Here is a 25,997-nt window from a genome sequence, read left to right on the forward strand (position 1 = left end):
TTTCTGGAATAGAAATGAAGCCCTGGAAATCTTGCAGAGTAGAACTTGGCTAATGAATGGCTTTCTATGACACGATTTACAATATACTGAGGGTTAAATAATGTTCTATCAGATTCACCTATTACTTACAATAAAAGTATATTTAAAAAGTACAACAAAAATATCTTAGTTTGTAAGGTGGATATCAGTCTTGCTTACCAATACCCAAGTTATATAAAAGGGTCCCATTTTCCTGTTTATGGCTCCTGCTTTTCACTAGAAGAAATGACCAGGCTGTGATTCCCAGTTCTGCTACTAGCTCACTGTAAAACCCTGATAAATCAATCACTCGGCACTCCATGGCAATCACAATCTCAGTTGTGGGCACACTAGAGGTTAGTTCAAATTACCTACAAAGGTTTCTCTAATAAAATAAGGACTGACAACTGGGGCCATGACAGAAGAGAAGTCACTTTAAGGTATTTACCTTTTCCATTCCTTATGAATTAGTTGATAATTTTACATCATAATTACACTTGATCCTTCTTCCAAGACCAAATTCAGGTAGATACATTCTAATTTCACAGGCAAAAAACCCAGAACAGCCCCTGTTGTTTGGATTCTATGATGCATTCCTCAACCCCAGCAACTGGTATTACAGGTACTGTTTAAAATGTTGCTTTGTTACCCTGAGAACTACATCCTTACTCTCTTTTTTTTGAGACAGAATCTCACTCTATCACCCAGGCTGGAGTGATAGTGGCACACTACAGTGGAATGTGCAGTGGCACAATCATAGCTCACTGCAGCCTTGAACTCCTGGGATCAAGCAATCCTCCCACCTCAGCTTCGAAAGTAGCTAAATTATTTGTTCTAAAATTATTATTCATATAACACATAAGCATTGATTCTTTCCAAGACAGGCACAATTCTGTTAATGTAAAAGTTGATGCTCTGCCCCCAGGAAGTTTACAATCCAATTACCAAGTGGCCTCCTGAGAAAAGTGCAAAGGGCAAGTAGGACCAGGGAAGGGAGAGATCCGAACCTGCTAGAGAATTAAAATACATGCTTCTGGATAAAGGTGGCCACTGCAATGGGATTTCAAGAACCAATATAATGGCAAGCTCAGTAGCTCAGACCCGTAATCTCAGCACTTTGGGAGGTCCGGGCGTGCGGATTGCTTGAGGCCAGCCTGAGCAACACAGCAAGACCCTCATCTACAAAAAATAAAAATATTAGCCGGGCATGAGCACAAGCCTATAGTCCCAGCTACTCAGGAGGCTGAGGCAGGAGGACTACTTGAGAGCAGGAGTTTGAGGCTATAGAGAGCTGTAATAGTGCCACTGCACTCCAGCCTGGACGACACAATGGGACCCTATCTCAAACAAACAAACGAACAAACAAACAAACAAAACCATGATAGGCAAAAGTAGGGAAAAAGCTGTCCAAAACGAGAGGCAGAGTGAAATAGTCAGGAAAACCCAAGGAAAATTAGGTAATTTGGCCAAAGCCAAGGACTGTGTGGGGGGCCAGTAGAGGAAGAGGCTGACAGGAAGTTCAGGGTATACTCTTCAGGGTCTTGGCTTCTCTTAAGGAGTCTAGACAGAGGGAACAACATAGAGGCCAGACCTCTTTCTATAAGTAACTAACCTGTAACTTTGCCAATTAAGTACATAATAGAATATCCTTCCTCTTATTGATTGTGTGAACTCAGTGAACACAAGAGTCATGTTTTCTCACTACTGAATCCCAGGGCCTGCCATTAGTAAACACTCCACTTTTTTGTTGAATAAATAAGTAAATGAACAAGTAACTAAATTGATTCATTAAAGGTAAATATAAACACTTTAATTTTGCCATTAGTATATCTCTTAGTGAAAATAAGTTCCTGTGTAATTTATTTCAAATAAATGAACACTTGAATAATCCAGCAGTTTCTTCCCTCCACATTACTTTCTTTCCGGGTTACTCAAAATGTCATATAACTAGAGAAATATTAACAAATTTTATATGCAAGAAGATGACATCACAAACATACTTCAGACTGGTTTTGCATATTATCAACTAGCTATTAGTATAAAAAGTAGAACAGCTACTCTATCAAACATGCCCGCTAATTTTAGAAAATCCTTTCTCTTTTTCCTGAAAAATATCCATTATGTATATATATACATGTATAAATAAATATATATATTTCTTTTTTTTTTTGAGACAGGGTCTTGCTCTGTTATCCAGACTGGAGTGTAGTGGCATATTATGACTCACTGCAGCCTTTACCTCCTGGGCTCAAGTGATCCTCTCACCTCAGCCTACCAAGTAGCTGGGACTACAGGCGTGTGCCACCACACCTGGATGATTTTTTTATTTTTTGTCGAGATAGAGTCTTGCTATATTGCCCAGGCTGGTCTTGAACTCCTGGGCTCAAGTGATCCACCTACCTCAGTCTCCCAAGGCACTGGCATTACAGGCACAAGCCACTGTGCCCCACCTCATATCTGTTTTTAACAGGGTTATTTCAAGCTGGAAATATAAGCACATCTTTTTATAATGGCAACAGAAAGCTATATCTAATATTTCAAAATTTCCCTTTCTCACTGGCCATTGAACTCTTGAGATGGCTGGAAGTGGTAAAGGCAGTAAGCTCTTGTGACATTATCCAAGCACGAAAGCATTTTCATGAAATCATGGCCTACGAACACTCTTGTCTATCAGGCTGCCGGTGCTATCTGTGGGTCAGTTAGGAAAATGATGCAAAGAACTTCTTTTGAAAGGATTCTCCAGAATTACCTCTAGGAAGGACTCTAGAACTCAGTGCCTATAATTAACTCTGGTGGGTGGTAGGAGTGGAGGTTGGCAAATGTGTGTCTTGACTGGCATGTGAGAGAGGGAACTTGGTCTTTCTCTCCCACTAATAGCCATTGGAAATTAATAAGAAAGTGAAGAGGTGACTTGTGAATTTTCTGTAATAATAGAGGAGGCTCCCAAACATTGCAATGATTATGGATGAAGAATTTACTTCTTTCTCCTTTTTCACATAAACACACAGAAGTGCCCTTCCATTTGATAAAGAGGGTGATAGGAGATCTTCTGGTTTGTTTAACGTCCAAGTCTTGCCTGATCCTGCTGCACTCTGCAATTTGAAAGGGAACACTTTTCTTATAAATAGCCCACATAAGGCATCTTGGCACATCTTAAGAGCTTTACATATATCTGTACAAGGCAATATTGTGGCATTATTATCAATGTTGAACAATGGTTCAAATAATCCCAGGACAAATTAGCTTAATACAGATTAACCACTCATACCACAAAAGAAAACCAAAATTTGGGATCCAAGAAAGGAGAGGTTAAATTCCAAAAACCAAAAATAAATTTTTATTAGGTACAAACTATAATATAAAAATTAGTATATCACAACCTATGTTAGCTGATTGAGATAAAATATTTGGAAGAATCAGTGATTCTGAAATACAAATTTTCTTACATATATTCTTTGGGAAAAAAATCCGTTTACCATGAACAAAAAACATTTTGTGTGGCTCAAATATTTAAGCTAGGCCAATTAGTTTGTTTAGTGGCATACAGTTTGCACTCGATAAATGTTAGGGAATATATGTGTGAATGAATAAAAAATTTACCATAAATACTTTTTGTCTCTTGAAAACACAAAGGGCTAATATAATTGTACTCTTTTACAGAGTAGGAATTTTTAAATTACCTTAACTTGTAAACATAATTTCAAATTCCAAATAAAATGATAAGACTAAAATCAGAAAACAATATATTATTTTCTGAATTTTTACAGTGCTTTTGACACTATGTTTATATTCCAGTTGTGAATGTTCAAATATAAACATGGGTTCAAGTTTTCTATTTAGAAGACCAAATTCACCATAAAATAGCTTTTGATCAGACAGATCCCGGCATTTATGTCTTGCTGGTTCAAGGAAATAAAGCTGTAGTAAAGGAAATAAAGCTGTAATAAATCGCTCCAAAGCAAAGGCAAAATGACCACCCAATTAAGCTATAACTTTAAAAATCACCTTGAGGTTACCCTGGGAAGAAATATGAGGAAAAGGGCAATTAAAGATCAGTCTTTTAAATCTGAGGTCTCCTCATTGACAATGAAAGATTCAGTTACTTAAACTGTTTTTCACTGTTTTGTTTATGAGTTGCTTTTAACAATATTTCATCCCTCAACAGAGGAAATAAGGAATCCTTAAAAAAAAAAAAAAAAAAAAAGCTATACCAGGCTATCAAAATCGTTGCTAAGGAAAATAAACTAATCAAGATTGATCTCCTGGGTCCTCAGAAGTTCACCAATTCCAAATGTTCTCATAAGTTTCAAAAGAGAATAAAACAATAAAGCTTCCTTATAATACAATGCTTAATAACTCATTGTGGATCAGAGGAATTAATGACAGTGGCATTTTATAAAATACATTTAACTCTAATTAAAAGTACTCATTTATTTCTTTTCTGAATAACCTAACTGTCTCTTTCTCACATACTAAAAAGTCTGGGTCAATTTTTTTTTTCCATCAATTCTTAAGGGATTTTCTAGAATAGTTTTAAAGAAGAGATTGGACGTACTGCTGTTAGCAGTACTTTCAGCAGAAGGAATTTTTTTTTCAAATTTATTAATTTTTAAAAACGAACAACAATGTAACTAAAGAAAAATGTCTACAAAGCAAACAAAATGGTGACTTCCTTTATATGCAAGCACAATGATCCATTATTTCCTTTTCAAAAGACGTTCAATATTAGTTACTGAGAGAGCAAATGACAATGAAAAAAATATTAATTGCATTACTGAAAAGAGACTATAAGGCAATAAGCTTATTTTCCCTCATTTAAAAATGCTCTTCCTGCTTCTTTTAAATTCCATTAAAAAAACATAGTTTGCTATAAATGACACACAAATGGGATGAATAAATAGTTAAGTACAACTGATGGAGGTCTTAATCTAATGTACCGTTGTCTGTCAGCTAATCTCTCCTGGTTTAACAATCTGAGTTTAACTACTTCATGATGAATGAGACAGGGTGCAAATGACCTAGTGTTTCAGCCCATAAAACAGGCTTAGGGAAATAAAACCTGCAAATTTGATCACCAGACTTAGACTGACCACCATTGGCAATGCAGTTAGGGTTTTAAAGGAATTGGCTACGTGTAATATTAAGTAATGAAGTTCCAATCATTTATACTTAAAATACCATTTGCTCTAAAGCAGCTTACTACTATATGCGAGATTTGCTGTTACATAACTGAAATTCAGATAGCTCTGAATTCAAAGGTGGTGAGCTAATTGTCAGAGGACCTACTGAGGCTGAGAGTTTTATAGACTCAGTTCTGCAGAAAGTTTCTTAGGAGCATCAACATGTACTCACATTAAGCAACAAAGACTCCAGTTGTTAACAGCAGTAGGTCTATTGTTCAGGAAGTAATACTTTTCATGAGATTCATTATGAAAGAGGGGGGAAATCCTTTTTGGCATTCTGCATATAAAATCTTCTCAGAAAGACATCTGCAGTTTAAAAAAATTCCACCTACTTTTACTACTACAACCTTTGTTAATTTGCTACAGTTCTCTGCTCCAGTAACTTAAAAGTCATTTCCTTAAGAAAACAGATGACAGACAACTTGAGTGACTGATTATATTGTGCCATCACTTTGTTTTTCTCAGAGGCCTTGGTTTAAGAGGATGGATGTTCGTGTAAATGACAGCAAGGGGAGCTTCGCATAAGATTTCACTTCTGTTCAAAGACAAGCTAATGTAACCTCACTGCGGTGCCATCAACTTGACAAATGGACACCGCGCAACCCTCTGCCTCCCACTGAAACCCGAGAGCCTGATTTACACAATATTCTCCCTGTAGATGGAAAAAGACTTCATGCTGCTAGGCTGTATAATGGGTTGATCTGATAATTCTTTGCATGTAATGAAATTTGATAATATGAAGGTGAAATGCATCTCAAAGAATGAGGCAAGCTAATGAACTTATAAAACTACACTTAAGTCTTTTAAAACCTGAATAAACATTAAAAGGGACTTAGCTCAATCCATGTTGAGAAATGTAGCAGTTCTCATGTTTTAACTCTGCAATCAAAGATACATGGCCTTTACTTACAAGGAATAAAAGATTCCAGCTCTAAGGAGTATAGCTCTATTCAAACAATTCAATATGATCTGTAGAAATTGCTGTGCCTTATCTTTACCATCAGATTTTGCTGGTCCTCAGTTCCTTACCTCAAGAATTCTACATTACTTTATCCTGTTAAATTATTTTCCTGGAAGCTCAATATTCTTCCTTCTAAAGTAGGAAATTTCTTAAAGAACTGATAAATAATGCCATGCAAAATTAACAAATAGTTCATCTGGAGATTTAAACGTACCTTAAACTGGCACAAAAATCACAAAAATTAGAGCTTCATAAGAAACATACACTTCTGTTTTAAAGTTGTAAGTTCTTACATATTCAAAGTATGAATGTTTAATTAAAGTATTCTGAAAAGAAATTCATGGTATAGTATATTTTACAGGCAAGGCTGATCTCAAATACTCTGCAGTAAAACTGTCTATTAGTATTAATGCCTGGAAATATACACCATGAATGTAAACTACAATCAGAAGCAGTTTTAACACATGTAAATGTTGAATAAGGTAGAATTTTAGTCTTATATTTACTTTGCTGTTGTCACAAATAAAAAAAGCACTTATGGAAACATTTCATGCTGAAGTGAATGGATTTCAACAGCTGCTGATTTGGTGACATGGAGAACCCCAGAGGAGACATCCTGCTGAATTAACGTTTTGGAAATGTTAAAAAGAAACTTCAAACAGACCTTGTTTAGCAGGCGGTCAAAGATTTTGCTCTGTGGGGATCATGTGGGCTAGCAGAGCAGTCACTCAGCCATGAATCAGACTTGTCAATAGTTGCCTATTTTCTCAACAGGTGACTTAAATAGGCACACAGTCTATTTCCCCTAACATTTCTGTGTGTACTTGTGCACAGAAAAATCATCCTAGACTTTGCTCTGGGATTTATTTAGGAAGGCACAGCATGCAGGGATGGGGAAATAGTTGTTTAAGGGGTTTAGATATACTTTTTAAATGTGTACTTTTGCTTTTTTTAACTAAAAAAATTAGCTAAGTCTTATTTTCAAACAAACTTTTATCCTAAGTTAGAAACCTGGAACAGATTCAATCAAATAATTATAGGACAGTAAAGAACCTTGAAGATAGCAAAGATCAAACCCGTCATTTCACACATGAGGAAACTAAGGCCTACAGAGCTTTAAGTGATTTGCCAAATATTTACTTGTTCATGTGTCCGGACTAGAACTTCCATTTTCTGACTCCTTGGTTCAAAATTAGTTCACCATACTTATCCTTAAGAAATAAATAAGAAGTAGTCTTCTCTGAGCAATGTAAAAATACGCAAGAGAAGAAACCATTAAACTGAGTAAGATCTCATGGTTCAGTGTTTTTCTGATTTGGCATGTTTTGCTTATTTTCCTTTAAGCTGGCCACAGAGAAAGAGAGAGAGTTAATGGAAAATTCCTTCCCCACACCACCAAGAAGTAGAGGTGGGGGCTGGGGTGAGAAAAGGCCCAGTACCAAGATGTGTTTTTTACTTTCAACATTTAGGAGTTTAGTGTAAATGTAGAGTACAAAAACAAAAAAGCATTTCTTTGTTACTGACTCAGATTGGCATTGTAAACTATGCCATACAAGCTACTATTATGTCAGAAAATTACCAGGTATCCATTAAATGAGCTCAGACTGTTTTCTATTGTTAAGAATTTTTTAGTTGTTATGGAAAGCCTAAGTACAGAGTTCAGTGAAAGTTCTCAGAGGTGACTCCACAATCACAGCAGTACTCATTACCTTAGTCAACCTCTCCTACTGCTTCCATCAATGCACGGTCATTACCAGCCAATGCTAAAATGGAATCCGAGGCTTAGTAAATCACCTCCAATTGACAAGATGCTTCCTAGATAAGTACTTGAAAATACTTTCTACATGATTCAGAGTTAAAAATTAGGAAGAAAAGCAAATGCCAATGCCATCAACACACACATACACACACACACACACACACACACACACACACAAACCTCTTAGGACCCAAGTTCACTAATTCTTGTTATTAAAATTCATCTTTTGGAAGTTTACTTCTTCATATGGTACGAGGAAACAGGTACTCTGATGCAAAGGTTGATGGGAGTGTAAAAGACAGATTGGATTTATCCATCAAAATGAAAAATGCACTCATCCTTTGACCCAACATTCCTACCTATAGAATGCTGAGGAGATAATTCAACAAGTGAGGAAAGATATATGTGCAAAGATTATCATGGCAGTATTTTTATGGTAGTACAAAGCTGGAAATTAAATTGGTGGTAAAATAAAGGTATATACATATACTGACATACATGCAGCTGTTAAAAATCACTATTCACTTAATATAAAGCTACAGTAGTAAAAGCAAATGGATCAATGGAACAGAACAGAGAACCCAGAAACAGACCTACACTTACTTGGTCATTTGATTTTCAAAAAAACGCCAAGGAAATCCATTTATGTCAGAATAACTGAATATCCATGTGGAAAAAATAAACCTCAACTTCTTCCTAACATCACACACAAAATTTAACTTGAGGTCTACCTTAGACCTGAATGTAAAAGCTGAAACTATAAAGCTTTTAGATGAAAACAAAGGAGAAAATCTTCACAAATTGAGAATAGAAAAAAAGTTTCTTAAAGATAAATCATCATAAAATAAAAAACTGATAAATTGAACTGCATCAAAATTTAAAAATTCTCCTCATGAAAACACATTGATAAGAAAATGAATAAGGAAGCCACAGACTACGAGGAAACATTTGCAAAACATATATGACAAGGGTTTGGATAAGATATACAAAGAAATATAACTTAGTAATGAAAAGACAAACAACCTAATTTAAAATGGAGATAAATTTGAATAGAGTCTTCACAAAGAAACATAAATAGCCAATAAACACAGGAAAAAGTACTCAATGTTATTAGTCATTAGGGAGTAACAATTTAAAACCCTAATGAGATACCATTACACACCCACCAGTATGGCTAAAATTAAAAGGTCAGTAGCAAATGTTGGCAAGGATATGTAGCAACTGGAAGTTTCACACATCATTGGTGGGAGTGTCAAATGGTCTCTTATACAAAACACACACCTACCCTATGACCCAGCAATTCCACCTCTAGGGCTTGATGCAAGAGAAGAAAACATGTCCACAAAAGCCTTACACAAGAATGCTCACAGCAGCTGTATTCATGATAGTTAAAAAATGGAAACAGTTCAGGTGTCTATCAAAAGGAAAATGAACAAACAAACTGCATTTATGCAATGAAATACTATTTAGCAAAGAAAGAAACAAATTATGGATACACACAACAGGGCTGAATCTCAAAAACACTTTACTGAGTAAAAGGAGCATTACAGTTCATTTATATAAGGGCTGGAACAACGATTGCCTTTGAGGGTCGTGTGGGCTGAGATTTACTGAAAAGGGACATGAGGGAACTTACTGTGATGATAACGTTTTATATCTTGATAGGGGTTTGAGTTGTACAAGCATATGATCAGAACCTGTCAAGTTGTACACTTAAGATTTGTACACTTTGTTGTTTATCTCAAAAGAAAAAAGGAACTCACGTTTAAGGACACCCATGCTACAGTACTCCGGGTGGAGGGAGTATACAGATGTCTGCCTCTTTCTTTGAAATCCAATTCAAAAATGAGATGGGTTAATAGAGACCCACTTAAATAGAGAGATGAGGTGAACAAATATAGCAAAATATTAATTATACAATTTAGGTGGTAGGTATGTGGGTATTCACTATAAAATTCTGTCTCTCATTCTCTCAGTGTGTGTGTGCATGCATGATTGCAAGTGACTTACAAACAGCATGTGTAATTTTTCAAAATACCATTTTTCCAAACTGACATTTTAACCTCTATTAATAGACACTTGTTTATTTTTGTACTCAATGAAGTTTAACTTCTCCTAAAACAAAGAATAATTAAATAATTTTCAAGTTCATCTATGGCAAATGTCAAAGGAAGATATAAAATAAAACTGGTTCGGCTTGATCGGTTGATTTGAATATTGAAGTTTTCCACATTTTTAGACAATATTAAAGTACAGTAGTTTTGCACCACCTTCTATTAAAAATCTACAACATGGCTCAGAGCAAAGACTCTTTTAAAAATGATCAACAATAATAAATTGTAAGCCACTTGTATTGTAATTAGGAATCCCAAAACTTTTATGAAATATTATCTTAAATTTTAACGGAAGCTTTGTTAACAAATAACATTTTAAATTTTGTAGATTACTGATTTACATGCATGTGGAAGGAAAAGCAAAATCCTTCCAATTGTGTTGCGCCATTAAAATGGAGATGAACCATAAGATACTGCAAAGCCCAGAAGGTCATGTGTAATTAAGCACATATTCTCCGGCTTCTTTGATCATATATTCATATTAAAAACTTAAACTGTATTCCACTTATAAATTAATGGATTCTGCTGATAAAGGCGGGAGTTTTTAATTCTTATTTGTTGGGTATGATTTTTTTCCATTTTCAATGGAAATAATAAATCTACTTTGTATCACATTCTGGGATGGTTGGGTGTAATGCAAAAATATCATGTAAGGAAACTGATATATTCAAATTAGAAGTGAGTTGGTCTCTCCAAAAGTATTTGGTACTTTTTTAAGTACCTGTTAAGTGCTGTTAGAGTATGCATTTTCCTCTCAGGTATACAAACACTGAGCATCATATATCAAATAAAGTAGAAGTAGTCTGCCATTTAATTGGAATTGAGGATTTTTAAATGGTTAATAAGAAATAGTCAAAATGTTAAAGGAAGTTTATCTTAAGCATTTACATTTTTCTTCTAACAAGTTATTTTTAAAAACATATCAGTTACTTTACTAAATGACTTAATTATTTAGTGCTTTATCTGCTAATATAATATCATAGAATTTTCCAGTGTTCCATCTGTAGTCCCAGCTACTTGGGAGGCTGAGGTGGGAGGATGCCTTGATCTCAGGCAGTCGAGGCTGCAGTGAGCTGACTGCCCCACTGTATTCCAGCCTGGGTGACCCTATCTCAAAAAAGAAAAGGTACCAGATATGGATAAAGGTTGGTCTTAAAGTGGCCTCATAAGTTCTCTTGCATATAAATTCAGGGAATTCATTGGACCAATAGGTTACATTTTCGTTACCTTTTTGTTTTGGTTCATCTGTTAAGCAGTGGGGGCCTAATTAGTGCTCCTTTGTAAAAACACATTTTCCCAAAGAATACTGAATTGCTGTTCAAACTGGTTGTTGATGGGTAATAAGGGCTGTTTTTGCTGCCCCAAAAGGGCTTAACAATTTAGGTGGTTAGTTTACTTAAAAAAAAGAAGTCCTTTGGAGACAAATACTGAAAATGCAAACTAGTTTCTAAATTATCGGTTCCCTACATGAAGAAGCAGTTTGCCAGTGTTTAGTCTCAGAAAATGACTGGTTGGCTCTATTTAAATCAGAACCCAATTTCTACGCGTGTTGAAAAAGGTAACAGCCTTTGATGAATTTCCTTCACAACATCGTTTTAGTGAAGCAAACATTTTTATTTTTTAAGGGCATTGTTATTTCTAGTTTATTTCTTTTTATGAAATAAAATTATTTTATTTAAAAAAAAAAAAAAAAAAGAATTTTCCAGTGTTCAAATAAAATGTCAATAAAAACTTATACTTTTTATTAGTCAATATGCCCACATTTAACTACATGGTCCCTTACTTAAATCATAAACTACTCTAAGGAATGATTCATAAAGCCAAATATATATATATGTGTATATATATATATGTATAGTTAACACTATTTATTGGATTTATCTAACAAAAAATGTGACTGTAAAACAATGATTAAAATATCTAAAAGATCACATAAATGAGTATTGTTTTATGATATTCATCTACAGAAGCAACAATTGATTCATACAGTTGTAGAATTCCAACTTTCTCTCACAAGACTGTCCACCTCAAGTTTGTATGTTCTCTTTTGTCTCCCCGCACACATATATGTACACACACAAAGCTGCTCTCTTTTATGAACACATTTTGTTTCAGACACAGTATTACTTAGGAGATACCTCCAAATAATTTGTAGTTATTTCTAAAAATCAAAATCAGATTATACAGATGTCTGCCTCTTTCTTTGAAATCCAATTCAAAAATGAGATGGGTTAATAGAGACCCACTTAAATAGAGAGATGAGGTGAACAAATATAGCAAAATATTAATTATACAATTTAGGTGGTAGGTATGTGGGTATTCACTATAAAATTCTGTCTCTCTTATTCTCTTGGTGTGTGTGTGTGCATCAAAAATACACAAATTTGCCATCAAAAGAATGTTTAGAAAATTCCAAGATGTTTCTAAAAGTGGAAACCTAAATGTATTACTAAAATATGCATACACAGCCTCCCAAGATGCGAAGATGACCACTTTGGAGGAACTAATGCTTACTTAGATGCATATGCTCTGGAATGTGTATGTGTCTGTGTGTTGTAACTGCCACAACTGAAGGAAGTGTGCTAGAATGGAAAGAACTGTATCAGCTATCACAAAGTCTGGGTCTGAGTATCAGCTCTGCCATTTATAAGTTGTACATGTTTAGATCAATCCCTTTACTTCTTTGGGCTTCAATTTCCTCATCTTTGACATAAAAGTGTTGATCTAGACCAGCACAGTCCAACAGAAATATAGTGCAGGCTACATATGTAATTTTCATAGCCACATCTAAAAAGTAAAAAGAAACAGATGAAATTAATTTTAATAATATTCTTTATTTAACCAACACAGTATACCCAATATATTTCCATTTCAACATTTAATCAATAAAAACTTATTAATGAGATCATTTACATTCTTTTGTTTTTGGTGCTGCCTTTCAAATCCAGTGTGCATTTTATGCTTGGAGCACACATCCCAATTTGGATGAGCCAAATTTCAAATGCTCAATAGCCACATGTGGCTAATGGTTAACGTATTAGACAGCACAAACCTAGACAGTTGCTAATAGTCCTTTCAGTTTTATAATTTTTATTACTTTGTTGTTGAAAATAATATATTAATAAAATTAGCATCAAATTCAGTGCAAGTATATAAAAATCATAGATCAAATGCTTCCATGGAACATCTACTTTCATCAGGAAAGGTTCATTAATTCTTATCTGGCAGTTTAAAATTCTGGATGATTTTTTTCTAACATTGAACAATCATTAAGAAGCAAAGAACTGGCAATTATCTTCTGAACTCAACCTCACAGAAAGTGGATTACTTCATCTATTAAATTGGCTTAAGTCTATTAAATAATTGCCAAGTCCCCATTTCACATTCTATGATGCAGATTTGGCGCTAATCTGAAGCTTTAGATCTTTATGTAATCATAAGAATTGCAAGACTGGTTTTAAAATGAATAAACATCCAAAATTACTGCTATAGCAGTAAAGCTTATTTAATTTCTGCTTTGTTTCATGTAGTCTAAATTATGAAGATTATTAAAGGGCTTTATTTTAGTGAACCACATTTATACAAGCAAATCAATATTCAATAATAAATATCATTGCAATTCTTGGCAAAGGATTGGGAAAGGCCATGTTCATTAAAACAGGTGATACAAAAGCTGATACTCAGGTTCTAATTGAGAAAAAAGTATAAACTATTAGCTATGAAGTATCCCTCAGTAATAAAGACTGAAGTAGAACTTACTTGCATCACAGGACAACTTTTCAAGTTATCAATTACACTTGCAATAGAACCTCTGCAAGTTATTTATCTCCAGGTAAAAATCATACATAATTTCAACTAGCTTATCAGTTTTTATACCAAACTTTACAGAAATTATATAAATGTTCTCCCTGATGTTACTATAATCTTTTGACCCTTTTCTTTCCCCCTCAAATTTATAACAGACTAGTAATAACACACTCGAGTGTTTCTGTATCAGTATAATTACCATAACATATTTATTTCTTAAAAAGAAGTGAATAAAACATCTCACATGCTTTGTCAAAATACAAAAGGTGTTTCTGCAAATCTCTAAATTTCATTTTAACAAATACACAGTGAAAGCTGGTAATGATACAACATATTTATAGGTGGCAACATAATATACTGATCTCTTAATGTCTAGCACAGGACACATTGTGTTTGTAAATTTGTCGGTAAGATAAAAATCATGTCAGTTGAAGTTAACTTTCTACATGATTTATATTATTTAATGAACATTTAGCAGAGCCAGCCTGCCACATAATACTACCTTATTTCTGGGGGAAAAAAGGTAAACATTATTGCTATGCTGTAGTCACCTATAATTCCTCCAGGCAATTATCCATTACATGTCAGAGACCAGTGAAAAAAGTAATAAAGGCAAAGGCAAAGGAACTCTAAACATAATATGGCCCATGCCCAGCACACTGCCCGGCATTTAGGAGACATTCAGTGTTTGTTGAATGAATGGCCATAGAACATATGTACACAGTACAGTCTACATGTGTGTATACACTGTGGCCTGCATTGATTCCATAGGTAAATAAATACACTATACATTTAGTAGGTATGCATGATTACTTTTTTTTTTTGCTAGAAAACTTTTATCCTGATTCCAAAGTCCAAATCTAGCTCTCCCTTGGGGTGACATAAAAACTCAAGTCTCTTTCCTGCTTTCATCATTAAGCACTTCATTTGTTCATCAAGTATTTGTGTAACTGGCACTATGATAGGCATGGCGCTGACATAAAAAGAAAATCATAAAGACAAACACATAGACTAATAATTATAGTCCTTATTTTGTAAACAAGGGAATTGCTATTTGGGGAGATTAAGAAACTTGCCCAAGGCAACCCAGCAAGTGAGTATATGAACCAAGTGTCAAAGCTGTACCCATATGTTTTTCAACTACCCCATGAGACATAAACACTGAGAAGCTAAGGGAATGTGAGTGTTAATTTTATGTGTTAACTTGGCTGTGCTGTGGTGCTCAGTTGCTTGGTCCAACACTAGTCTAGATGTTCCTGTGAAGATATTTTGCAGATGTGATGAACATATATAATCAGCTGATCGAATAAAGCAGATTACCCTCCATAATGTGGGTGGATCTTATCCAATCAGTTGAAGGCCTTAAGAGCAAAAACTGAGGATTCCCAGAGAAGAAGGAATTCTGCCTTAAGACTGCAACACAGAAATCATGCCTGAGTTCCATCCTGCTGGCCTACCTTCAACTCAAGACTACAATATTAACTCTGCCTGTTTCCAGCCCACTTACCTACACTATAGATTTTGGACTTGCCAGCCCTCACAATCATGTGCAACAATTATTTAAAATCAATCAGTCTCTCCCCCACCTACTCTCTCAATACATGTATGTCCTGTTGTTACACTGGAGAACCCTGACTGACACAGGGTGTCATGGCTAAATATGGAGGTTGAGAGGGCATCAAAATGTGGCTAGTAGTGCAATACTTGAAAGTGGATAGGACCCAAATGGACCCAAGATACCAAGGATAAAGCCTTGGGCACAACAGCATTTAAGGGGCCAGCAGAAGTCAAAGAGCCAAAAGATAAGTCAGTCATGGCAAAAGAAGGCTTCACAAAGGAGGGAGGCAATCCTGCAGAAAGGGCAAGTAGGAGGAAATCTGAGCATAGGCCTTTGTATTTGGCAAGGGTGACTGTGGCCAGGGCAGTTGCAATGGTGACTGGGATGGTAACCATCCTGTATTCACTGTATTGTCTACCAGTGAATAAGAGGTGAGAAACTAGAAAAAGGTTGGCAGTTGAGAAAAGGAAGAAAATAATAGCTCAAAAAGGACAGAATGGTGGAGGTGGAAGACTGTGTTAGAATTAGGGAGACATTTGTAAGTTGAGGGAAAGGTGTCACTGGAGAAGAAGATAAAGATAGACAGAAACTAGTGAGAAAACAAGTCCCAGGGGTAAGATACCCTTGCATATGGGCTCTAGACCACAGGAGTATGGAATAACTCTAATCAGAAGTGAAATACCTCTGTCAAAGACAAGCAGTGATAGTCAAGAGACTGGCTCTCTCATGGATTGAGCTGAAGCTGGGGCTCCATGCCTTTATTTTATTTATCTTATACTTTTTCAGGGAATTAAGAGGTGAGGTCATCACTGAGAGTTCTTATTAAATAACATATATGTGTCTAGTACCATATGGGATTCAAAAAAGCGCAAGACCCATTATTTGCCAGTCTATCTGTCAAGCTATTATGGTCCAGTATATAGTCTCTCAGAAGCAATGGAGCATTGGTTCCAGCAACCCACATGGATACCCAAATCCACAGATGCTCAAGTCCTTTATATAAAATGGCATAGTATTTGCATATGATCTATGCACATCTTCTGTATACTTTAAATTACCTCTAGATTACTTATAATACCGAATACAATGCCTACATACCACTTCATTGGTGTGGATTCAACATACTACTTGGCACATGGCAAATTCAAGTTTTGCTTTTTGAAACTTTGTGAATTTTTTTTTCCAATTATTTTTGATCACTGGTTATTTGAATCCACAGATGTTGAGGGCTCACTGTAGTTAAATTAGAGGCTAAAATCTTTAAGTTCTCCAATGATGCATTAACTAAACCAAAAAGACAACTTTACTCATTTCAAAATGTTTTATTATAACAGCAGTCTTCGAAGGCAAACACAAAAGATTCTACTATGCTTAGATTTTAAAACATAAATAACCAATTTAATGCATCACTAATGATGTACAATAGATGTCTTCTGTAGTACCAATTCAAATAAGAGACTGATGTAATCTGCCAGATACTTCAAAGTAACTAATTTGGTAATAAGAAAATACTTCTTTTGTGCAAACTTTCCTATTAAAAAAAAAACTGCAGAAACCCTCCCAGTTGAATATTTACTAAATAAAAGTACTGAACCCTCATTAAAATGTGATTTAATAAGAAAAAGAGAACTATGTACTTTAGGCCTTCAAAATTTATCTTGAGTAACATTAGGCTTTTAGATGGAAATACATCTCTATACAAAGAAAACAGATATTAATGGCAAATTATGATCTATTTTAGAATTGTGTATTTATAGTCGACATCTTAAAATTTTAAATATCTATTATATTTGTTGCTATTATGTTATACACCCTATATACACACACTCCAGATGCCTTATCTATGAAAGTATACTAGTGCATTTCACTTCTCTATAAATCTTCCCCAGTATGTGTAAGTAAAACATTTCCCAGACTCTAAACCTCTAAAGGTAAAAGCTTAGGTCAGAGTTTCCTGAGCATATTCTACTATGATGTTAGTATGTTTTCCTGGGGAAAGAATCTTAGACTTCTTTTTGCCTTTGTTCTCCCGTACCCACCAGAGAATTCAAAATTTTGGCCTTAATGGGAAAAAAAGTATAAAATTCAACAAGTATTTCCAAAAGCACGTTTAATGCAATAATTATTCATTGGCCAAGACATTTGTCAATTGCTCTTTTGGCTCACAAATTCAACCAAAATATAAATGTAAATTAAGATGTTTTCAATTATCTATTGCTTCTTCTCCAGGAGCAGCTAATCCTGAGAAAGTACCTATTATTCCAGAGAGGAAAAAGGAAGCAGGAGTTTCCATTTCTGTTGGCCACTTGCGGGTAGGAGTGTGTGTGCAGAAGCAGGACACAGGAGATACTTCTTAGGGCTCCTTCTACTGATATTCAAAAAACCCAGAATCCAAATTACCTAATTTGTGGAAAACATTTTCTTAAAATTGGATTTTTTTTATGGCTAATAATTGGGCAGAATTAGCACCCATGAAGTTACAGCAGGATTTTCCTTTATTACATCATATTTTAGGATATATGTTCCCAATTAAATAAAAAATTATTGATTTGAACCATTTATAATGTTACCAATAGAGCATTATTATGATACCTATTCTACAGAATTGCAGAAGCACCAGAAAAAAAAACATTCCTCGTAAGAATTTGCTAAGTTATTTCTTACTTCATATTAACTGTTGTACATGTCCTATACCAGTGCATTAGCCATAATGCTTGCAAATTTTCTTGACTTCCCCTGACCCACTAGATAGTATTCAAATTCGTCATCCTAGTGTCCAAGATGCTTCACTCTCTGAACTGTACCTCACATTCTAACCCTTGTTCCCACTAATATCCAAAGATCAACCCTCTACCTCAACCAAAAGGTCTGTCAAATAAATGACCTTGTGCCTCCCCACTCAGTGTCTGGGCCCATGCTAGCTCTAGCTAGTAAAAGGCCCGAATGCCTTTTACTAAATGCCTTTTTTCTCTATTGCCTAGAGGGAGCCCTGGTTCATCCTTCAAAGGTCACCTTCTGCATAAAATTCTCTTTGTGGAAATCACTCCTGCCCCATCTCTAAAATTCCTTAAGCATTTTGCTTATATATCGCATAGGCCAGTTACATGTTGTTGCTGTTGTTTACATTACAGATTTTCTTTTAATTATAATGATTAATTTTTAGGGACAGTATCCATTTTTTATACACATTTTAAAATCCACATGGGCACATATTGTCACACTGGCTTACATGAGGCAGATATTCAATAAAGGTTTATTGAATGATTAACTTTTATGTTATCATAATTTTGTACTTTGGATTTATTCTTATTTGAGCAATCATTGTAGAAACCAGTGGGAAAAACTGTTACTGCCTGCAATCTCCTTTCAAAAGCAAACAACAGAAATGATTAATCTCTTAACTTATAAATTTGATTGGAAGTAAGAAGAGATCAACCTCATGCATAAAATGAGACAGAAGCCCATAACAAGACTGATGTCAGGAGCTAAGCAAAAGGTCTGAATGACAGGTGCCCTCATAGCTGTGGAAAAGACACGCTGCATAGCACAGTGTACATGGGAGACACCATTTGGCATAAAACATAAACGAATACATAGTACATCGAAGTGCTTTATAATGAAGTTCTGCTGAATATATTTTTTTTACTACCCTATTGAAGTGGTCAAATTTTAAAACCTCCAAATCAATGAGGCTTAAAGTAATAGCAGGGCTCATTTCCTTGGATGATACGTGATTCTCTGTTGGGAGTTCTATCATCTACATAAATTGAGAAGCCTGGAATGGAAGAATTAATAAAATAGGGTTTCTTTTCATGGAATTGACCTAAACAGTGAATTACTATTTGAAAATTACTCATCTAAAACAAGAACTAAACACTCAAATGCCTTGATTCTTATTTAAAATCCAACAACACTTTTTTTTTTTGGCACATAGGGATACTAAATGTTTGTTGATTTTGTTGAATGGATAAATGAATGACTAGCTGCTTTTTAAAATTAGAATATTAATCACTTCTTGGACTTTTGGCTAAGACCAAGTATAAAATTAGAATATTAAATAATTAAACAAGTGATGCAATGTTAATATCTGAGCATGTACTTCAGGGGAAGAAAGTGAAAATTTGTCTCTTGGCTGAGATTGAGAAATGTTCCCCTAAATTTTATACTGGTTCTGGCTTTGCAGGACACCACCTCCAGGGAAACTCTATTTCTCTTTGACAGTCCCAGGGGCCTGACCAACCTTAGGGAGGGAGTCAGTTTCTATTAGAATGAAAGCAATAGTCTGCTGCCCATCAAAGATATCTGGAGACAAAAGGACAAAGTAAAAGACATATAAAAAGAAAGAAGAGGGACATTGCAACTGATGTCAATATTAAAATGAAAGTGGACCATTATTTGGTGACCTTAATAAAGAAAACCTTTGAATAGCACACTTTGAAAATGCTATTTTGTCTCAGGTCATTTTTACGCATATCCCAAGACCCATATAGTCAGTAGGACCTCCGGAAACTTTTCACATTCATGAAAGCCCAGAGGGGGAAGCAACCTACAGCGATATTAGCTTAAAAATGACTTCTAATAGCTTCCTACCAGCTACTATCAGATACAATAGCTTACTTAAAATGGAACTGATAATTTGGCACCAGGTTCTTCAATACTTGGCATTTCCCAAGGACTCCTGAGACAAGATTATCAATGACCATAGTCATTTTTTCTTTAGTGTTTCATGTGAAAGAAATACTAAGTTGTCACAAAATATTCATATTGCTATCAAAAATCAACACAAGTTGTAGATTCATTTTTCCTTCCTTTATTTTACAGACTTTAGGGATTACATAGACTATACATTTCAAATGTATAGAGTGTTTGAATTTTTCAAAATGACAGTTTTGGGGACGCACCACTTAGGAAGCAGAGACAACACAGGGTGTGGGAGCCTAGCTGTTAGGTCTCTCTCTGGCAGCTTACTTTTGCCACCTAGTGGGGGAGGCAGTTTCAGAGTCAGGTTTTATGTTTTGTATAAATAAGGTTGTCTCCTTTAAGACCTAATGATCAGCTTATTTGAGAAAAAAAACAAAAAACAAAAAAACTTGTTTTTCCTAGTGAGGATTTTATATAGATTTTTAAAATAACCTTAAATAATTTCTCCAAATTGGTTTATTCTATGGCTATTGGTTTTCTTTCAAGCAGTTAGTATTCACTACAATGATTAACTTAGAGAATTCAAGGTAAAAATAAAACTTTTTTGTATACGTCCATAATTTGTAACTATTCAGAAAAAAAAAAAAGGCCTTTTCCTGGTTTCCAGTTATTTTCTATCCCTTGACTTTGTAGTATCTCACAAGATCTATCTTTTGGCTCATCGTTGTTCTTTCTACTTAGGTGGGGACCAAATCTATATCTTTATCCCTAATTTCTCACTGTGGCTATAATCTTCAATCTTCAGTTATCTACCAAATCATCTCTGGAAGACATTTAATATGGCAAAAACCTAAGTCATCGTCCTCCAAAAGGATCAAAGAATGGGCTTTTCTTTTGAGCCAGTGTGGCAGGCTTAATCAGAGCTAGAGTGCAGCCCAGGGCTAAAAATGGCAGAAGAGATTTTTTTAAGCAAGTAAAAGTTAATAAAACAGTTAAGCAAAAGGAACAATCAGAAGTCAGGATCAGTTTACTGGGTCGGGCAGGAGGAAACATAATGATCAAGAGAGGGTGGAGCAATAATAGTGAACAGGAATTGAGGTCAGGAACATGAGAAATTTGAGGCAGGTCACAAAGTTAAAGCTAAAAAAAACGGAAATAAGAAGTAAGAGAGGTTGGACAGAGTACCACAGCTCAAATCCTGAGGCTTGAGTCCAAGAGGACCCCCTGAGACATGGAAGATTTGGGCCTAAAAATGCATGGTGACATGTTTTTCCACTCTTTCTTCAAATTATAAAAGCCCCTAGTTCCCATGGAGAGTCAGTCTGCTGAATTTCTTGAAGTTTCTGACCTAAATAAATTATTGCTTATGAAAATTTCCATGATCATGAATGACCTTATAATAGAAGCTTAGAAAGCTACTTCTTAACTGCTTTATTAAGGTGTAACTGACATACCATAAAGTTCTTCTGATATGGTGTGGATGTTTGTCCCCTCCAAATCTCATGTTGAAATGTAATCCCCAGCGTTGGAAATGAGGCCTGGCAGGAGATAACTAGATCGTGGGAGCAGATACCTCATGAACGGTGTAGCACCATCCCCCTGGTGATAAGTGAGTTCTCACTCATCACATGAGATCTGGTTGTTTAAAAGTATCTGGCACCTCCTCCCTCTCTCTCGTTCCCATGCCCGCCATGTGACACACCTGCTCCCACTTAGCCGTCTACCAGAATTGTAACCTTTCTAAGGCCTCATCAGAAGCCAAGCAGATGTTGGTGCCACCCTTGCTGTATAGCCTGCAGAACTATGAGCTAATGAACCCTATTTTCTTTATAAATTTCTCAGCCTCAGGTATTTCTTTATAGCAATACACAAATGGGCTAACACATGTTCCATTGTGAGTAGTTTTAGTAAATTTAGAAACTTGTGCAAATGTCACCATAATCTAGTCTGAGAACATTTTTATCACCACAGAAGTTCCCCTGTGCACGTATGCAGTGAGCCATTGCTCCTAATTCCTAGTCCAAGGCAGCCACTGATCTGCTTTCTGTTTCTGAAGATACAGGCTTGCCTCAGAGACATTACAGGTGAGGTTCCAGACCACTGCAATAGAGTGAATATTGCAAAAAGCAAATCACACAACTTTTTTTGTCTCCCAGTCCATATTAAAGTTATGTTTACCTACACTCCACTCTATTAAGTGTGCAATAGCATTATATCTAAAAAAAGAACATACTTTAATTTTAAAAACAGTTTATTGGAAAAAAATGCTAACAATCATCTGAGTCTTCAGAGTTGTAATTGCTGGTGGAGGGTCTTGCATCAGTGTGGATGGCTGCTGACTGATCAGGGTGGTGGTTGCTGAAGACTGGGGTGGCTATGGTTAAGTTATTAAAATAAGACAACCATAAAATTTGCTGCATGGACTAACTCTTCCTTTCACAGAAAATTTCTCTGTAGTATGCAATGCTGTTTGATAATATTTTACCCACAGTAGAAATGTCTTTAAAAATCAGAGTCTATCCTCTCAAACCCTGCTGCTGTTTTATAAACTAAGTTTGTGTACCATTCTAAATCCTTTTTGTCATTTCAACACACACAGTATCTTCACCAGGAGTAGATTCCGTATGAAGAAACTAGCTGCTTTGCTTATCCATAAGAAGTTCAAGTTTCATGAGACTGCAGCAACTCAGCGCTATCTTCAGGTTCCATTTTTAATTCTACTTCTCTTACTATTTCTACCACATCAGTAGTTACTTCCCTCACTGAAGCCTTAAACCCCCTCAAATTCACCCATGAGGGTTGGAATCAACTTCTTCCAAATCCCTGCTAATGTTGATATGTTGACCTCCTCCCATGAATCACAAATGTATCTTAATGGCATACAGAATGGTGCATCCTTTCCAGAAGGCTTCCAATTTACTTTGTGTAGATCCATCAGAGGAATCACTATCTATGGAAGCCATAGTGTTACAAAATGCATTTCAGAAATAATAAGACTTGAAAGTCAAAATTACTCCTTTACCCATGGGCTGCAGAATGAATGCTGTAGTAGCAGGCATGAAAACAACATTCATCTCCTTGTACATCTCCATCATGGCTCTTGCATGACCAGGTACACTGTCAATGAGCAGACATGTTTTGAAAGAAGCCCTTTTTTCTGGGCATATGGTCTCAACAGTGGGCTTAAAATACCCAGCAAACCATGCTGTAAACAGATGAGCTGTCATTCAGGCTTTGCTGTTCCATTTCTAGAGCACAGGCAGAGCAGATTTAGCCTAATTCTTAAAGGCCCTAGGATTTTCAGGATGGGAAATGAGCAGTGGTTTCAACTTGAAGTCATCAGGTGCATTCACCCCTAACGAGAAAGTCAGCCTGTCCTTTGAAGCTTTGAATTCAAGCATTGACTTCTCCTTTCTAGCTATGAAAATCCCAGATGGTATCTTCTTCCAATAGAAGGCTGTTTTGCCTCCACTGAAAACCTGTTTAGTGTAACTACCTTCTTCAATGATCTTAGCCAGATCTTCTGGATAACTTGCTGCAGCTTCTACATCAGCATTTGCTGCTTCACCTTACACTTTTATGTTATGGAGATGGCTTCTTTTCTTAAACCTCATGAACCAACTGCTGCTAGCTTCTTTCTTCTCTTCTGCAGCTTTCTCACCTCCCTCAGTCTTCATGGAATTGAGGAGAGTTAGGGCCTTGCTCTGGATTAGGCTTTGGCTTAAGAGAATGCTGTGGCTGGTTTGATCTTCTGTCCAGACCACTTGAATTCTCCATATCAGCCATAAGGCTGTTTTGCTTTCTTATCATTTGTGTATTCACTGGAGTAGCACTTCTAATTTCCTTCAAGAGCTTTTCTGCCGTACCCACAACTTGGCTAACTCTTTGGTGCAAGAGGCCTAGCTTTTGGCCCCTCTCAGCTTATGACATGCCTTCCTCACTAAGCTTAATCATTTCTAGCTTTGATTTCAAGCAAGCAATATGAAACTCTTTCAGTTGAACACTTATAGGCTGTTGTAGGGTTATTAACTGCCCTCATTTCAATATTGTTGTGTCTCAGGGAATAGGGAGGCCTGAGGAGAGGGAGAGAGATGGGGGAATGGGTGGTCAGTGGAGCAGTGAGAACACACAAAACATTTATGAAGTTCACCATCTTATATGGGCATGATTTGTGGCACCCTAAAACAATTACAATAGTAACATCAAAGATCACTGATCACAGATTACCATAACAGATACAATAATCATAAAAAAGTTTGAAATATTTCAAGAATTACCAAAATGTGACACAGAGACATGAAGTGAGCACATGTTGCTGGAAAAATGGTGCTGATAGATGTTCCACACAGGGTTGTCACAAACCTTCAACTGGTAAACAGTGCACTTTCTGCAAAGCACAATAAAGCAAAGCACAATAAAATGAGCTACGCCTGTAATTTACCTTTTCTGGAAATTTCATATATATGTAATCATACAATATGTGGTCTCATGTCTATTTTTTTTTTCTTTTTATTATTATTATTATTATTATTATTATACTTTAGGCTCTATGGTACATGTGCACAACGTGCAGGTAAGTTACATATGTATACATGTGCCATGCTGGTGCGCTGCACCCACCAACTCGTCATCTAGCATTAGGTGTATCTCCCAATGCTATCCCTCCCCCCTCCTCCCACCCCACAACAGTCCCCGAAGTGTGATGTTCCCCTTCCTGTGTCCATGTGTTCTCATTGTTCAATTCCCACCTATGAGTGAGAATATGCGGTGTTTGGTTTTTTGTTCTTGCGATAGTTTACTGAGAATGATGATTTCCAATTTCATCCATGTCCCTACAAAGGACGTGAACTCATCATTTTTTATGGCTGCATAGTATTCCATGGTGTATATGTGCCACATTTTCTTAATCCAGTCTATCATTGTTGGACATTTGGGTTGGTTCCAAGTCTTTGCTATTGTGAATAATGCCGCAATAAACATACGTGTGCATTTCATATAGCATGTTTTTGAAGTTCATCCATGTTGTAATACAGATGTAGTTCAAAATAGTGCAGTAGTTCCTTTTCATTGCTGAATAATATTCCATTATGTGGATAAATGATATTTTGGTTACCCATTAACCAGTTGGTGGACATTTGAATTGTTTCCAGTTTTTGACTACTATGAATAATGCTGCTACTATTATTTATATACAAGTCTTCCTGTAAACATATGTTTATTTTTCTTAGGTAGATACTTAGAGTGAAATTGCTGGATCATGCGGTAAATTTACATTTAACTTTTTAAAGAAACTGCCAAACTATTTTCCAAAATGCTGTACATTCCTACCAGCAATCTATAAGCTTCCTATATAAAGTTTCTCCATATCATCACCAACATTTATTATGGTCTTTTTGAGTACAGTCATCTTAGTGGGGTGTGAAATGGTATGTTATCGTGATTTTACTTTGCATTTCCCTGATGGCTAATGACATTCAGCATCTTCTCAGGTGCTTATTAGCCAACTGTATATTTTCTTTGGGTGAACTGTCTGTTCATATCATTTATTCATTTTAATTGGGTTGTCTTCTAATTATTGAGATATAGGAGCTCTTTATATAAACTACATATAATTCATTAATCAAATATATAATTTGTAAATATTTTCCTCTAATCTGTGGCTTTTTAAAAAATATTTTATTTTAAAATAAATTTTTAAGAGCAGAGGGTCAGAAAACATCAGTGGCTGCCAGGGGTGGGGAAGAGAATAACTGCGAGGGGGTAGAGGGAAATATTTTGGGTAATGCAACTGTTTTATGTATTGATTAGTTATATAACTATGCATTTGCCAAAATTCATAGATTGGATATTAAAAAGGGTGATTACTGGGTGTAAATCATAACTTTCTTTTTTTAAGAGAAAGATACTGAAAAGACAGGAGCCAAATATTTTCCTTATGTGAAAAAAAAATAGGGTT

The 25,997-nt window shown here is 35.6% G+C and overlaps 1 protein-coding gene across 24 annotated transcripts in view; it reads right to left on the reverse strand.

The window, feature by feature from the left end:
- Positions 1–25,997, reverse strand: part of STAU2 (staufen double-stranded RNA binding protein 2) — a 330,823-nt gene that overhangs the window by 64,173 nt on the left and 240,653 nt on the right. For 4 of the 24 annotated variants that reach the window (XM_054497842.2, XM_054497840.2, XM_054497843.2 and 1 more), the window contains one exon: positions 11,298–12,822. The exons of 17 other annotated variants lie outside the window; for them this stretch is intronic. In XM_054497842.2, coding sequence (XP_054353817.1) covers positions 12,811–12,822 — 12 coding nt within the window. In that variant the 3' untranslated portion in view covers positions 11,298–12,810. Of the gene's footprint in view, positions 1–11,297; positions 12,823–20,209; positions 24,429–25,997 lie in introns of those variants that run through there. 3 more of the 24 variants (XM_063668912.1, XM_063668909.1, XM_063668908.1) reach the window with 3 other exon arrangements.

This window comes from Pongo pygmaeus, chromosome 7 (genome assembly GCF_028885625.2).
Source record: "Pongo pygmaeus isolate AG05252 chromosome 7, NHGRI_mPonPyg2-v2.0_pri, whole genome shotgun sequence".
Taxonomy (NCBI): Eukaryota; Metazoa; Chordata; class Mammalia; order Primates; family Hominidae; genus Pongo; species Pongo pygmaeus.